Below are 14,070 nucleotides of genomic sequence, written 5' to 3'. Positions count from 1 at the left end.
GCCTGCGGGGAGCACCGATTCCTGCGCCCCGCCGCCCCCCCGCATTGCAAATGCAGCTTAGGCAGGAATATTGCCTCCGACTCTGTGATTTCCTGCTGCTGCAGCCACTGATTGAGTGCTGGGTGCGGGGCGAAACCCAGATCTATTCTTAATTTGAGTGCAACGTTGCGCAGAAGTGGTTTTCTAAGAAATTTTGCTGTAAGGGCTAGCTGAGGCTGGGGCACGTCAAGGCAGCCGAGCTGCCAAGACGCCAGGCTCCTGGGCAGGTATTTGCAACTCTTGCAGAACAAAGCAGGGGAGAGGGGGAAATTGCCAGATTACCAAGGGGAACTGAGATGCATCGGGATAGGCGGAGGGGACGGCAGAGCCTGCACGGCTGCACCCAGTTAGTCCTGGTGAAGGTTTCTAATCGTGGTAGATGCGCTCGGAGGATGGTGCGTTGTACCGCCACGACGGGCTCGTGATTGGTAAAGCTGGGGCTTCACGTGCGCCCTGAGTGTTTCCCTGCCCCCTCTCTGCAGCGCCCGAGCCAGCTGCGCGCAGAGCCCAGATGCATCGGTTTTGGGAGCTCTCGTTTTTGCTTCGTTCGGGCCATTCCTCCATAACGATTTCCCCCCTGCCCCTGCCCATCTCAGCCTCCGGGTTGATTCATTTAGATTTTTATTTTCCCCCTTCCAAGTGGTATAAAAATGTTTCACCAACTGGCTGGACGCACACGGCAGCTCCGGTGCCCTCTGTGTGGAGGGCTTGGTGGGTTGAACAGGCCCACGACCAAGCGCCGCCTGCCTTGGATGGAGCAGCAGCTGTGTGAGCGCTCACGGGAGCCTGGGGCTTCTGTCCCAGGGGCTCGGAGCAAAATTTAGACCCCTCTGGCAAAGCGGCGTTGCGTGCCCACGTGTGCAGTTGCGTGGCGTGGGTTGGTTGCGGGGCAGCACCTGTGCTGGGACGAGGCCGACTCGCTGTGACGCTTCCTGAAGCTTTCCCTGGGTAGCAGCGGGGAGGGGAGGGTTGAATGTGTCATTTCAGCAGCTGCAGAACGATTTCCCCTGTGCATAAATACCCGTCTGGCCCATAGCCTTGCTACAGAAACCTGTGATGGGCCAAACCACCTCCCCGCTGTGTGTAAAGAGCCTAGCTCTCTTAAAACGAGCAGGTGTTTATGGTGCCTTTATTCAGTTTGGTAAAAGCCTGTTCCCACATCTCTCCACACCATGAAGGCCTGTCTTATAATCTTAGCACCGAAGTTTGTAGGTCCCCAAATGCTTTTTGCAGAGGCGAGGAAGGATCCTGTCCAGTGCGTCGGGGCAGAGCCATGGCCTTGGCCAAGGTGACCGAGCTGGGAAGAGGACCCGAGCGCCGGCTCCTTGCCCCGGGTCTCCGCTGCGCGACGCGCTGCCTCCGGAGCGACTCGCAGTCACTGCGCAGGAGGCAGGTAGGCCGCCCCGGCCCCCGCCCTGCTCTGCGGTGCTGGAGAGCTTTGTCCCGGAGGAGAAATGCCCGTGGCTGCCTTCTCCCATGCCCAGCACGCAGTGTGCACGTGTGTCAGCTCTGCACAAAGGTCCCTCGGGGGGAAGTCGCCCGCGTGGTTCAGTGAACAACTCTTAAAAGCCCCAAAAGGTTTTTATTTTTATAAACAGAGTACATTGAACTGGCCGCAAAGGCAAAGGTCTGAAACGAGGTGATCATATTTTTGCAAACCACAAGTGGGAGGAACCTGCTTTAGAAGCACTAATTTTAAACAGCTTCTAAGAGTCGATGCTCCTTCCTTCGCCCTGCCTTGCTCTCTGCCCTCGCCTCGCTGCTCCAGTGGATGCGCAGGGCCTGTCCTCGCCTCGCTGTGTGCTGCTGATGTTGGCATTGTTATGTTGTTTGTTCGCGTTGCCATTGCACGTAGTAGCCCCTGGTACTGCCTGGGTCTCCCAGGTGCCCACGCAGAACAAGGGGGTTCCCGCTCCGCGGGGCTGGCCACCCGGGGCTAAACCAGGGGAGTGCTGCTGGGCCCTGCCAGATGGGGAGCGCAAGGAAGCAGAGAGGTGCGCTCGTCAGCATGACTCCGTCTGTCGGAGAGAGCGCAGGATTAGGTGGCACTTCCCTTGCTCTCCCCTGGCTTGGCCGTCAGGACTCGCTGCAGGAGCGGGCACGGAGGACAGCAGCGCTCAGGCTGCAGTCCGTGCTCAGAGCAGAGTTAAGCCGAAGTTTGCAGGCTCTGCGCCTCCCTGTGCCCGCGAGGCCGAGGATGCGCCCGTGCTGGGTCCTGGCTGCGCAGCGGGTGCGCTGGGCGAGCAGACGGCGTCTACGTGGCAAACAGCGGGGCGGGGACACCTGGCCTCACGCACGGGCTTTTTAAGGAGCATCAGCTGGAAACGTCTCCTTCAGCAGCTTGTGCCCTGGCAGCGCCTACGGGGCTCAGCGCCCGGCACAGCCCCCGTGAGCCCCTTGCCACGGGCTGAGTCACGCTGCCAGGCTGCTGCAAGGCGTGATCTTGCGGTCCCCAGCACCGCCACGGGATGCGTGGGGTTGAGTGTGCAGTTTCCACTACCGAGAACTCCCTTTCTGGGTACGCACCCGCCTGCCCCGGGCCGGGTATCGCACCATCAGATGCGCCAGATGCCACACGGGCCGGGCGGGGCATGCGAAGGCCCTTCTGCGAAGCCGGAGCTTGCCTCGAGCTCCCTATCGTGGCGCCGCATCGCTTCCTTCCCCAGCGCGCACGGGTGTCTTTCTCCTTCCTGTGCCCCCTCCCCAGCTGCCCGGAGGAGGAACCGGGACTGCTTCTGGCAGCAACCTGTCTGCCCTGAAACCGGCTGCCTCGCGGCCCCCGCCTCGGGAGGCCTGCCCCCCTGCCCCATCGTGACCCTCCTCGCAGGCTGGCGGGGCGGGGTGGGCAGCGACCCCCTGAAGGCCAGGCGGGGGAAGCCCCTCTCGCTTCCCGGAGGAAGGGCCCGATGCTGCGAAGTGCCGGGGGCCGTACCGTCCTCTTCCAAGCCTGGCGCTTTGCAGAAGGTTTTGGATCCCAGCGGACGCGGCGCTGGCCCTCCCCACCGTGCAACAACGTCCTGGACCCCATCCCGCCCCCGGGGACCCGCCGCTGGCTGTGGGGCATCGCGCCAGCCGTACCCCGCGGGGCAGGGGGCAGGCCTGGGCTCCGCAGCCGGGCCGGGGCAGGCTCAGGAAGTCCCCAGCACCCGGCGCGGCTGGTTCGCATGTTCCTTTGCTGACTCTGATTTGTGGACGTGACGGGGCCGCGCGGGCTCGCGGCACGATCTGTTCCGCTTGGAACTTCTAAGAACTTTCTTTCGGCGGAGCGGGGCCGACGGGCTGCTGCTTTCATGTTGCGTTTCCGGCCTCAGAGTACACCGAGTACCCGAGGGGGAGGGGGCGGAGAAGGCACCAGCCAGGATTTCTAGTGTTTCTGGTGGGAGCTCAGCCTCGGCGGCGCTTGTCTGCTCGGCTCCAAGGGGAAGAATTTGACAGCTCGGGCTCTCCCTGTTTGTCAGAGTCAACCTGCCTCGATTCGCTCCTCCCTTCCCAGGCGTCCTCAGTCCAAGTGGGCAGGAGTTTCCGCGCCTGTGCCTGGGGAGAGCCGGCCCTGGTTGCAAGCTTTCCAGCGGCCGAACTTGTCCCGTTTTAATCGCAAGGGACGCGACTGGGGCCGAGCCGTGCTAGCAGTCCAGCTCCCCAAAGGCTTTGCAAGGCTGAAGGCTGGGTTGGCAGCTTGCAAGACGGAGAGGCTGAGCGCCTGCTTGGAAAGCCCAGGCCTGAGTGCACCAGCCTCCGCCTCTTGCTCTCTGCCCCTGTCTTGTGGCGCTGCCGGCTGCCCCCTTCGCGGCTCCGGCCCCTGCTGCGGTATCTGAGGGGAGGGCTGGCAGGGCAGGATGATGGCAGGGCTCCCCTTGCATGGGCAGGAACTGAAGTTGTGGGGCTGAGTGACTTGTCCCATGGGGAACTGATGCCTCGTCTTCCCAGCCCTGGCTAGTGGCCTGGCCACTGGGCTCTCCTTTCCCCCTGGCAGCTTCCTCCTGGGCCGCTGGCTCATCCCGCGCCAGCCACCTCTGCCTTACGGCTGCCGGGCCCCGGAGCCGGAGCGTGACGGTGGCTCCCGGGTGGGCACCCGCCACCAGGGCCGGGGGCAGGACCATCACAACCCGCAGTGACCCATCCCGCACGCCTCGGTCCGCGTCGGGAGCATTCGTTAGCTAGCGGCTCGTTATCTGGCAGTGCCCGAGCCCTGCCTCCCGCCTGCGCGGTGACAGAGGAACCGAAAGCTGCCAGCAGCCAGCTCTTAGCGGGGTGGAAGTGTTTGCTCAGCAGTTTTGTCCTGGCTCGTCAGAGCGAAACTATCTCCACTGCCAGAGCCTGGGTCAGGGACCAAGAGGGGCCCTGCGGGGTCACGGCACCGCTCCTTAGCCCGTTAAATAACTAGCCAGCCCTGAACCAGAGGACCCTGCCTGGTGCTGGCCTGGGTCAGGAGTCATGCCTGTCCTGCCCATCTCCCTCCTACCAGGAGCCTGCCCTAGTAACATGAGCTGGGACAGGGGCGGCTGCGTGCAAGCTGGGATCGCAGCTCCTTGCACCTGCCTCCGCAGCCCCTGCCCGGATGGGCCCTGGGCACCCGCTCGGTGCCTTTCCCCGGCCTAGAAGCATGGGTCACCCTGCAGGCACCGAGCAGCTTCCTGCCTCCCTCCCCCTCTTGGATAGGCCTCCCTTTCTCACCGGCGCGGCTCTGGGCTGTAATTCAAACCAGATTGGGCCCCGAAGAGCTGTTTGCAAGCGCCGGAAGCGGCGTTCCTGGAAGCGACGGAGTTGTCTCCCCACGCGGGACTCCAGCCCAGCGAATCCTGCTTGAGCTGGACGGCAGGAAGGGGCCGGGTGGCTCGTTGGTGAACAAAAGGATGCGTTCAGAGCAGCTCCGAGGGGTCTGGGGAGGGAGAGAGGGCCAGTTTCTCCGTGCCGCTTGGCTGGGGAGCATGTGAAGAGGGCCTGGCTTGGGCTTGAGCCGTGGTCTGTCTGGGATGAGCTGGAGCCATGCCCGTCCTTCCCTGAACTTCTCCCCGCACCAGAGCAGCCAGCGTGGGTGCAGACTGGCGTGCACCCTCGGGCGGCAGGTGCTCCTTCCACGCCTGCGCCTCTGGGCTCACGCAGCGCAGGCTGGGCCAGCTCTGCTGCCGAGGGTGTCGCGGTGCCTCCCCCCGCGCCTGTCTGGGCCCAGCACCCGCGTTCCTCTCGTGCCTCCGCCCAGGCACTGCTGAGAAAGGAGCCCACGCGGGAGTGAGCGTGGGAGGCCAGCAGCAATGGAGCAGGGACAGCATCTCTGTGCCGGGCTGCCTTAAAGGGGCACAGGTGCTCCTGGCCGAAGGAGAGCCAGGCAGGGTGCTCTGGCACGGTACGGCCGTGTGATACCCAGGCGTCAGACGGGGATGGGTCCGGCTGAAAACAGTTAACTTGGCAGCTGCTCCCGCCCTTCATGCAAAATTCCTCCTCCTCCTCCTCCTCCTCCCAGAAACAAGAGTCCTGCTGTGCAGAAGGGAAGAGGATCTTTCATACGAGACCTCCCCCCTCTCTCTCCGTGGGAGGCGGCAGCAAAGAGAGCCCACAGGAAGCTGCCTTGGCTCAGCCCCGGCTTGGGATGCTCAGCTGGGAGGGAAGCAGCCGGCTGGCAGCTGTGGGGCGGGGGTTGAGGGCCTGGGATGTTGTGCAGCCCCGAGCGCAGCCGGCATTGCTAGCCCCATGGGCTGTGGGGGCAGCGCCACCGGCATTCGCGCTCGGTGCACTGAGCCTGGGTTCCTTCAGGGGAAGCATGGCCTAGCGGTGAGGGCGCTGGCCTGCCTCGCTTCCCTGCCCTAGCACAGGCACGTTGCTTGCCCTCAGCCCCTCTCTGCCTCCTCCTTGTGCTGGGCGGATGCGTGCGCTACAGACCGCAAAGGGCCATCACGGGGGTCAGGGGGAAAGGGCTCCAGCTCCCCGGAGAGCTCTTCCTGGAGATCTGCCTTCCCACAAGGGAGGCTTTGGCTGAGCTGCCCTTGGCACGAGGGCTGGTGCCAAGGCAGTGGCAGGAGCCTGCAGCATCCAAGGGCCACTCTATATGCCTGCCCTGCAACTGCTGCAGCAGCCGCCCTTGGAAACCCATGAAGCCCTGAGTCCCCATGCTGTCCCACCTCGGCTTAGGTAGACAGTGCAGGGGTGACAGCAGTGGGCCGACTTCCCACATGAACGAAGCCCAAAGCATCGGAGTGCCTTATAACTGCAGGGTCATTTCTCTGTCCTAATTCCTCCGCCTGTTGGCTGCGCTTGGCTCATATTCCCAAGGAGGCTTCAGACTCCTCCTCCTCTCTTCCTGAGGCTCTCTTGCTTTCATTAATCACTTGACTCCAGGAGCAGGGGCTTTAGGAAATGCACCAGGCACAGCCAGACTCTTGCTCCAGCCCTGAGAGCCAGCATCGCTCAGACGAGGTTTGGAGCCGAGTCGACCTCTGGGAAGAGCCTGGCTCTAATTTGAGTGGGAGAAAGTTCAAATCACCAAGGGATTGGATGTGTTCTTGGAGGAAAGGGGCATCAGTCACTATTGAGCCGGGGAGCTCAATTGTCAGGATACAACCCTGCACTGAGAGGGGCAGAGCAGGGAGACGGGGCAGAGCTGCCTGCTGCAGAACCACAGGCTCCGACCACCCAAGCCAAGAGCGACTTTCTCAGTTGGTGGCAGTACAAGGCCGATGTCTCACACTCGAGTGGGACTGAGTCCGGTCCATGCAGAGCAGCAGCCTGTCTGCCTACTGTGTGTGTGGGACGTGAATAGGAGAAAGCCTTGCTTTCTTAGAGGGGCTCAGGGGCACTCAGCCCACCATCTCCACGTAAGCTCTCAAGAGCAGGGGTTGGCGGGAGCTCTCAGCCCTGCTCCCTCGTGTCCTGCTGCGCTGCTGCAGGCGGGGAGACAGCAGGCACCGAGTGGTGCTCTACAGGGGTAGCGATGGAGACAGAGCAAGCTGGAGGACCAGCAAAGCACTGGTGGGCATCAAAGCTCCTCGCCTTCCCTGCTGGCACCCACCACTGCCCATCGCCACTCTGAGCTGAGGGCAGCAGCAGTGGTACTAGCAGCTGCCAGGTTTGCTTCGGGTACTGTGAGCAAGCCTGGAAAGAGGGCAGGTTGCTCCTGACTCTCCTGCGTGTCGCAGGGCAGCACCCCGTGGCTTCCTGGTGGGCTGGCCATGTGGGGCGGATGTCGTTCAGTGGAAGTCCACAAAGAGCAGCCTGAAGAAGCCCCTTCCAGCAGGGCTAGCCGAGCGTGACACAGCTGTGTGTGCCCAGATTGGATGCATCGGATAGCCCAAAAGCCCCAAGCCGTGTGCCGGGATGTGTACAAGCACAGTGAACACCAGGCTGAGCCCCAGATGCTCCAGCCTTCTGATCCATCCAGAAAGACCCCAAAGCACCCTGCCCGCTGCCCTATTGCTGGAAGGCAGCTGCCTCTGGCGCTGAGCATGGCAGCTGTTTAACAGCTGGCAGCTATGCCATGCAGCTTGCATCAGAAGGAGAAAAGATGGGGACCAGGGCCGTGGGGTAGGACTCCCCACGGGAGATTAGGAGACAGAGCAGCTGTGGTTTGCAACAGTCATGCTCAGGGCAGCCACTCCTCTCTCCTGACTGATAGGGGCAGAGGGGCCAACAGCCAGGGCCTCGGGGGAGAAGCTGGCATCCCCTATCAGCTGCCGCCATGTCAGTGTGTGCCCGGCGTCTGCGATGCCCTGGCTGATGTCAGGGTTGTTTGGTTCTCTGCCGCAGGAGCAGGATCTGTGGGGGTTGGGTCCTTGCCTGTATCTCGTCCGGCAACACAACACTCATTGATTTATCAGCTGCCGCATCCTCTGCTCTCTTCCTTCCCTTTGTGCTTGCCTGCCGCGGCTGACTGAAAGGAGGGATTCAAAGGCTAGAGCCAAGGTCTGGGGGAGCATAGAGGCACCCTTCAATGTGCGCAGCCTGTGTTGGGCAGGGACCGAGGGAGCTGGAGGCTTTGCTCTGGCCGCCGTGGGCTGGAGGTGCAATGGCTGTGGCTGTGTGGGGGCTCATTTCCCCAGGCAGGTTCACCAGGCCCTTGGCATACTACCGCGAACGAGACCCCAATTCCTAACTCGGGAAGACGCAGCCCTGTGCTGCAGAGCAGCTGTCTTGGTAGAAAGGCCAAGAGCAGGTTGGGCCAGCAGGATCCTGCCGAAGGGTGTCCTGGGCTCTCGCCGGGCTGGTCCTACGCGCTCCTGGCTCAGTTCTTGCTAATAGGGAAGAGCCGGTGCTGGAAGCTGGGCCCTGTTACGTGATGAGGGCGGCTCTGGGTTGAGTCCCCAGGGTGTTTGCAGCAGCATCTTTTGGGCTTCGGTTAAGCCTGCTTTTCCTGCCCGTTCCCTGCAGTCAGGATTTCCCTCGAGCGTAGCAGCATCCCGGGCAGAAGACGTCAGCCCAGCTCCATGTCTGCCTAGGGCAAGAATCAGGGGGTCATGGGGCTTCGCAGGCCTTCGGCTGGATGCAGCCATTTGATTTATGAGCTCTGGGTTGAGCTGGACCACGTGATTTTTTGCACATCTTCAAGCACGGCCAGGCTGGTTCCAGTCCTGTCCTCACCGCCTTGTGCAGCTCCCCAGGCCCTGGAAGGGGAACGCTGCTGGTGTGTTTCAGACCAGCGGGAAGGAGCAGCAGCGGTGCTGAGCACCAGCCTGGCTTTGGAAGTGGCTCTCAGCAGATGTGCTCGCAGACAGGGTCATCATGACCCCCGAGCGCCATGAAGCCCCTGCTCCTCTCCAAGCTGTCCCAGACCTGTTCGGTCCTTTCGCCTCTATGATCCCAGCAGGAGCAACTGCACCCCAGTGGGGGAAGGGAGGTCGTTATCATTCTGTTTAATTGCCTGCAAAGTTGTTGCCGGGGGTTTAGCGCTCCGGTCCCTCTGGCCCAGCTGGCATCGCCCTGGCTGTCCTGCTTGGAGTAGCTCACGCAGCCGGGCTGGGGCAGGTTTCATCGCAAAACCCCGCAGCACGTGGAAAGGGTTGCCCCGCTCTGGGCTTCGTGCCAGCCCAGCTTGGAGCCGAGGGAATCCCTGCCAGGTCCTACCGTCTCCTGGGGACTCAGAGTATACATCCCTCTTGGCCTCGGCACAGAGCCCCGTGAAGGAGAGAGCCCTTCCTTGCTGCCCTGCGTGTTTTGAAGCCCATGTAAAATGCCCGTCTCCCTCCTAGCTCGAGAGGGGGTTTCCTGCGTCCCCTTGTTGGTGCAACTCAGAGATGCTCTTGGGAGCTTGTGTGTGCCTGTGTGACATATATACATGCTTTGGTTGGTCTACAAGGTGTAAATTTACCCTGCCTGCTGCTTTGAATTGATGCCAGTTTACTTCTTAACTGGATCTGGACGTGTGATGGGCTGGATCCAGCCTCCAGAGCCCGGCTAGAGCAGCTCCGTCGGCTTGAGGAGCGTTCCTCCGGTGTTGGACCGGTGCGCTGGGCGCAGGATTTGGCCAGGCTGGTCTCTGGAAAGCTAGATGTCTGCCCAGGTGGGGGGGAGCAGCTGGCTGGGGCACCCCAGGCTGGACCAGGGAGCTGCTGCAAGCGTCTCAGCCCTGGCTGGTGTGTGCCCAGCCACTGCGCAGCGGCCCCTGCAGCGTGTTGCCTTGGCTCAGGGCCCATCCCTGCTTGCGCTGTGCGTCTCTCCAAACCCTCTTGGTTTGGGGATGAGTCAGAGCCAGGCAGGAGGAGGGCCCGTCATTTCCCGCGGCTGCAGGGCTGGGGTTGCATGCACGCAGGGAGCAGAGCGCTTCGCGGCCTCACGCTGGCTCCAGCCGCGCTGGGGGCTGGACTCTCCCAGGAAGGCCCAGGACGGATGCATCCCCGTTCAGCCGCCCATGCCAGCGGTGCGTTCTCTGCGCCCGGCCTCTTCCTTTGTGCTCAGCAGCCCTTGGAAATCCCCAGGTTGGGTTCAGAGAGCTGAGCCAAGGGCGTGGGATCTGCCTTGCCCTCCAGTCCGTCTTCTCCAGGCCAAGCCCTGACACGGGACAGCTGGGACCGGAGCGGGCGGTCTCAGGCCACGGCAGCGCCGGAGTTCAGCTCAGCTGCCACCAGGAAAGGCGAGGATGCCGGTGCCCCGCTAGTCATTAGTGGCTCTTCCCTAAGAGCCTCTGGAAGTTGCAGAAGCATCCTTCTGGGTCTCTCTGGCTTTCTCTTACTCCAGCTTGGAGCCTGGCACCCAGGGTAGCCACGGCCTCCTGTGCCTGCCACGCGTTTTTTTGAGGCCTGCCCGGCGCGCTCACGGCACCCTGCGTTGTGGAGCCGGCGCCGCAGTCAGTCTTATCCTGCACGCCCTCGCGCCGCAGGGGCCTCCTCGGCCGCACGGCAGCTCCCTGCTTCTTGTGTACTGCAGCTTCGTCTCCTGGCAGCCTTTCCGTTTGGTCCGGGGTAGACCGAGGCCTGGGCCGTGGGTGCCCCTCGTGGTCCACAGTCCACTTCAGCCCTAGCCCATGTGTTTGCTTGCCAGAGCTGGCAGTGTAGCCCACGTGAATAGCCTCAGCCCCCGGAGACCCCTGTGCAGAGCAAGCGTCTCTCGATAGGAGAGGCGTGGGGGTACCTGATCCACGTCCCCAGCACGTGTCCCGAGTTAAACGGAGGCAGGGAGCACAGCCAGGATGGCCATCTCCTCCACTCATCTCTGCATGCCCACAGCTCCTGCCAGGGCGTATCTGGCTCCTTCAGGAGACCAGGAGGCCGAGGAGAAGGTCCCGGGAGCTGTCGTCTGAGCTCCGCTCACACCTCACCCTGTCGGAGTGGAGATGCCGGTCTGGGGGAGTCTTCCCTCTGTCCAGGGAGCGGGGAAACAGTGCTGTGGTGCCGGCCCAGGCGCTGAGCAGCTGTCAGGGCACCGAGGGGTTCGTTGGCAGCATCCGCTCGTGCCAGAGCCCGGAGCTGGGAGCCCGGCTGGGCGGGCGCAGGGGGTTCACAGCTCCAAGCCCGAAGCTTGGTCTTAGCTTTTTCTGCTAACGTGTGCTCTTTGCCCCTCTGCTTCCCCCTCCAGAGCTCCAGACCAAAGCTGCACGCGAGCTGTTCTGCCATCCAGGAGGTCCGCCGGTGCACCCGGCTGGAGATGCCCGACAACTTCAACACCTTTGTCCTTAAGGTAGGACTTGCCATCCCTCCTAGGCCATGGGCGAAGGGTTGGGGGCAAGAGGCTGCTGCCTCCCCCGGTGCCTCAGCTTGCCTGGCCCAGGCCCTGCCCTTTGCCCGGCTGTTCAGCACAAGCTGCCTAGGTGCTGAGCGGGTCGCTCGCGGCCCAGCCCCTTGTCCTCCCTTTGTCCCGGCGGCCAGGAGGCAGCACGCCCTAGCCACCCCGCTGGCGCCAGGCTTCATCACGGCCCCCCAGCGCCCATCGCAGCACATGCACGGAGGCTCTTGCGCCAAATTTCACTTCCTCTTCTCCCCCCAGCGAGGAGCAGCTCCGGTTTGGGCTCGGCCTTTCCACCTGGGTGCAGCCCTCTCGGTGCTGTGGCTCTGGCGCGTGACGGAGCCGGGGGCACAGTCTCAGGCAGGGGCCAAGAGTCCTGGAGACCTAAGCCCACCCTGCAGGGAGCCAGCGCGAGACCCCGGCCTGCGTGTGGGTGGGATGGTTAGGTGAATGCCCCAGCCCCTTGGCTTCATTTCCCCTGATGCGCTGCCCGGGACGGCCGTCTCCCTCCAGGGCCTTGCATTCGTGGCCTCGTGCCCCGGCAGCTGGCAGCACGAGACCACCTGCCTGGTCTCTGTGGGCCAGCGGAGGTTGGGAGCAGCTGCCTCCGGCGGCCGCGCCAAGACACGCAGGCTGCTCGCTGCCCCAAGCGTCCAGGGGAGAACCGGCGCCTGCGTCACATCCCAGCCCTGCAGCCCTGGCGAGGGGCAGGGGGAGAGAGGAGAGCGAGTTCCCCTGGGAAGTCTGCGGCCGGATCTCCTCGCCCTTCGCAGCAGCCTCCTTCCTGCCTCTGCCCCCCTCGCAGCCGTTCCCTAGACCGCGGCGGAGGCACGTGAGGCCCCAGCGAGGAGGGAAGAGGAAGCTGCGAGGCAGAGGGAAGAGCGGAGAGGGAACTCCCTGGGGCCGAGGGAAGCGAGACTGTGGCCGGTTCTCAGAAGCCCCACGGAAACCCCCTCCTCCGCAGCGGGCCCTGGCGGCGCTGGCTGGGCAGGGCGGCTGCCGTGGTGGCCATCAACCTCTCCCCTTCTTCCCTGCCCAGGTGAGCAATGCCACGGACGTGATCTTTGAAGCTGGGGACGAGCAGCAGCTGATTTCCTGGACAGCAGAAATCAAAGACTGCCTGAGCCGAGGGTAAGGAGCCGCCGGGGCAAAGTACGCGCGCTGCTAACCACGTGCCCACCCTGGCCCAGGGATCCCAGCCTTGGCCCAGTGCCACGTGCTCTGCAGTGCAGCACATGCCCAGGGAGAGTTGTGGGCTTGCCCAGGCCACGGCACGAGGGCTTTGGGGCGCCAGCTCTCGGTTCACACGCCCCGTCCCGGGCCTCCATGTCCCCACCAGTCGCTCAGGGCAGAGGCTCCTGGTTTCCCAGCACAGAGGCAGTCTGGCCCTGTTCCCACAGCCTGGGAAGCCAGGGGCCAGGCTGTCACTACCTTACAGAGGCATCCAGCCTGCTCGAGTAGGGCCACAGGCTGGGGAGGAAGCACCAGCAGGCCTGGCCAGCCTGCGGGCTTCAGCTAGCGCCAGCTTTTCCTGCAATTGAAATCCCCAGCAGCGTGTCCTCCCAGGGCCCCAATGTGACTCATGCAGCGCTCTGCTCCCGCAGCCCCTGCCAGGCTCCCCCTCTTCCATGAATTAGGAGCTGCTTCTGGTCAGGCCTCCCAAGACGCTAACGCAGCTCGGCTTGGTGCTGTTCAGAGGCTGGCCCTGCTTCCCCCACTCGGCACGGGACAGGGCTCGCGTGGACGGGGTTGCCTGCCCCGGGCCGCGGGCAGCCAGGGCTCAGGGAAGATGCGCTGCTCTCTGGCCTGCATGGCAATGGCCGTAAGCTCGCAGATGGGGTGTCCTGCTGGGCTCATGGCCTCTTGCAGGGCAGGGTTGAGGCTGGAAGGCCCCTGGCCCCACAGTCTGGACCCAGAGGGGGTCCCTGGCTGGGTCCCGGAGCCCTGTGCCAGAGGAGCTGGGATTGATGGGAAACTGGGACGCCCATGGAGGCTCCTGGCATTCCTCCTCCTCCTCACCAGCCCCCAAGCTCAGCTCCGGCAACCCCAGCACTTCCCCTTTCCCTCGCTGTCACCCCTCGGCACAGAGGCTGCTCACCCCTGCCGCGCTGTAGCGGGCTCCGCCTGGGCGCAGCGGCGACAGCGCTCCCCGATTCCTCCCCGTAGGTCAGACGCAGCCGACGTAGAGCCGCTTCTGGGCCAGCACGCCGATGCCCTGGCGCCCAGCCCTGCGACCAGCAGCACCGACTCCCTTAACCAAGGTGAGTGCCCCACGTGACACCACAGCTCGGCTCGGCCCGGAGGAGGAAGGGAAGGACGGCCACGAGGACGAGGCAGGAGCACTTTGCAGGGAGCAGTCTCACCTGCCTGGCAGCCAGGGGAGGGTGCGCTCCTCATAGGAACTGAGCACCAGCCCAGGCCCAAGGGTGGTGGAGCTGGGGAACAGGCCGGCTGCACCAAAGGGCAGACATGGCTCTGGCCTCTCCCCAGACAGGCTGCAAGGCCCAGTCACCAGCCTGGGCGCGAGGGGGCCTGCGCTGCGCTTGTCTCCTGGCCTCCTTGAGAAGTGCCTGGTCGCAGGGGTGCGAACAGGAGGAGACAAAGCCACGGCTCCCTTGTGGCAGGGGCAGTGCAGACTGCTCGCAAGAGACAGGCCCTGCCCTGAGGTGCTTGTGAGGACAGTGGACGGTGGCACGGGCCCGGAAGGGGCAATAGGCAGGGCAAGGTTACCCAGCAGGCAGGTCCAGGGCTCCAGTCCCAGGGCTGGGCGGCCTCCAAAGCCAGTGTCCGGACAGCGAAGCAAGCGTACAAATGGCATGCTGGTGAGAGCGCCTGGGTGGGGAGCAGAACGTGCGTGGTGAGGGCCAGGGCAGGTGCACACAGGAC

At 63.8% G+C, this 14,070-nt stretch overlaps 1 protein-coding gene across 5 annotated transcripts in view; it reads left to right on the top strand.

The window, feature by feature from the left end:
• The window catches only part of SH2B3 (SH2B adaptor protein 3), a 57,461-nt gene that overhangs the window by 35,070 nt on the left and 8,321 nt on the right, over positions 1 to 14,070 (top strand). For all 5 annotated transcript variants that reach the window (XM_090063105.1, XM_090063106.1, XM_090063104.1 and 2 more), the window contains exons 3-5: positions 11,038 to 11,139; positions 12,224 to 12,315; positions 13,351 to 13,445. In XM_090063105.1, the coding sequence (XP_089919231.1) occupies positions 11,038 to 11,139; positions 12,224 to 12,315; positions 13,351 to 13,445 (289 nt within the window). The remainder of the gene's footprint in view (positions 1 to 11,037; positions 11,140 to 12,223; positions 12,316 to 13,350; positions 13,446 to 14,070) is intronic.

Source organism: Crocodylus siamensis, chromosome 9, assembly GCF_052110815.1.
Source record: "Crocodylus siamensis isolate JL-2025a chromosome 9, ASM5211081v1, whole genome shotgun sequence".
Lineage (NCBI taxonomy): Eukaryota > Metazoa > Chordata > Crocodylia > Crocodylidae > Crocodylus > Crocodylus siamensis.
Note: the sequence above shows the minus strand (reverse complement) of the source record. Positions and strands in the feature narration are given on the sequence as shown.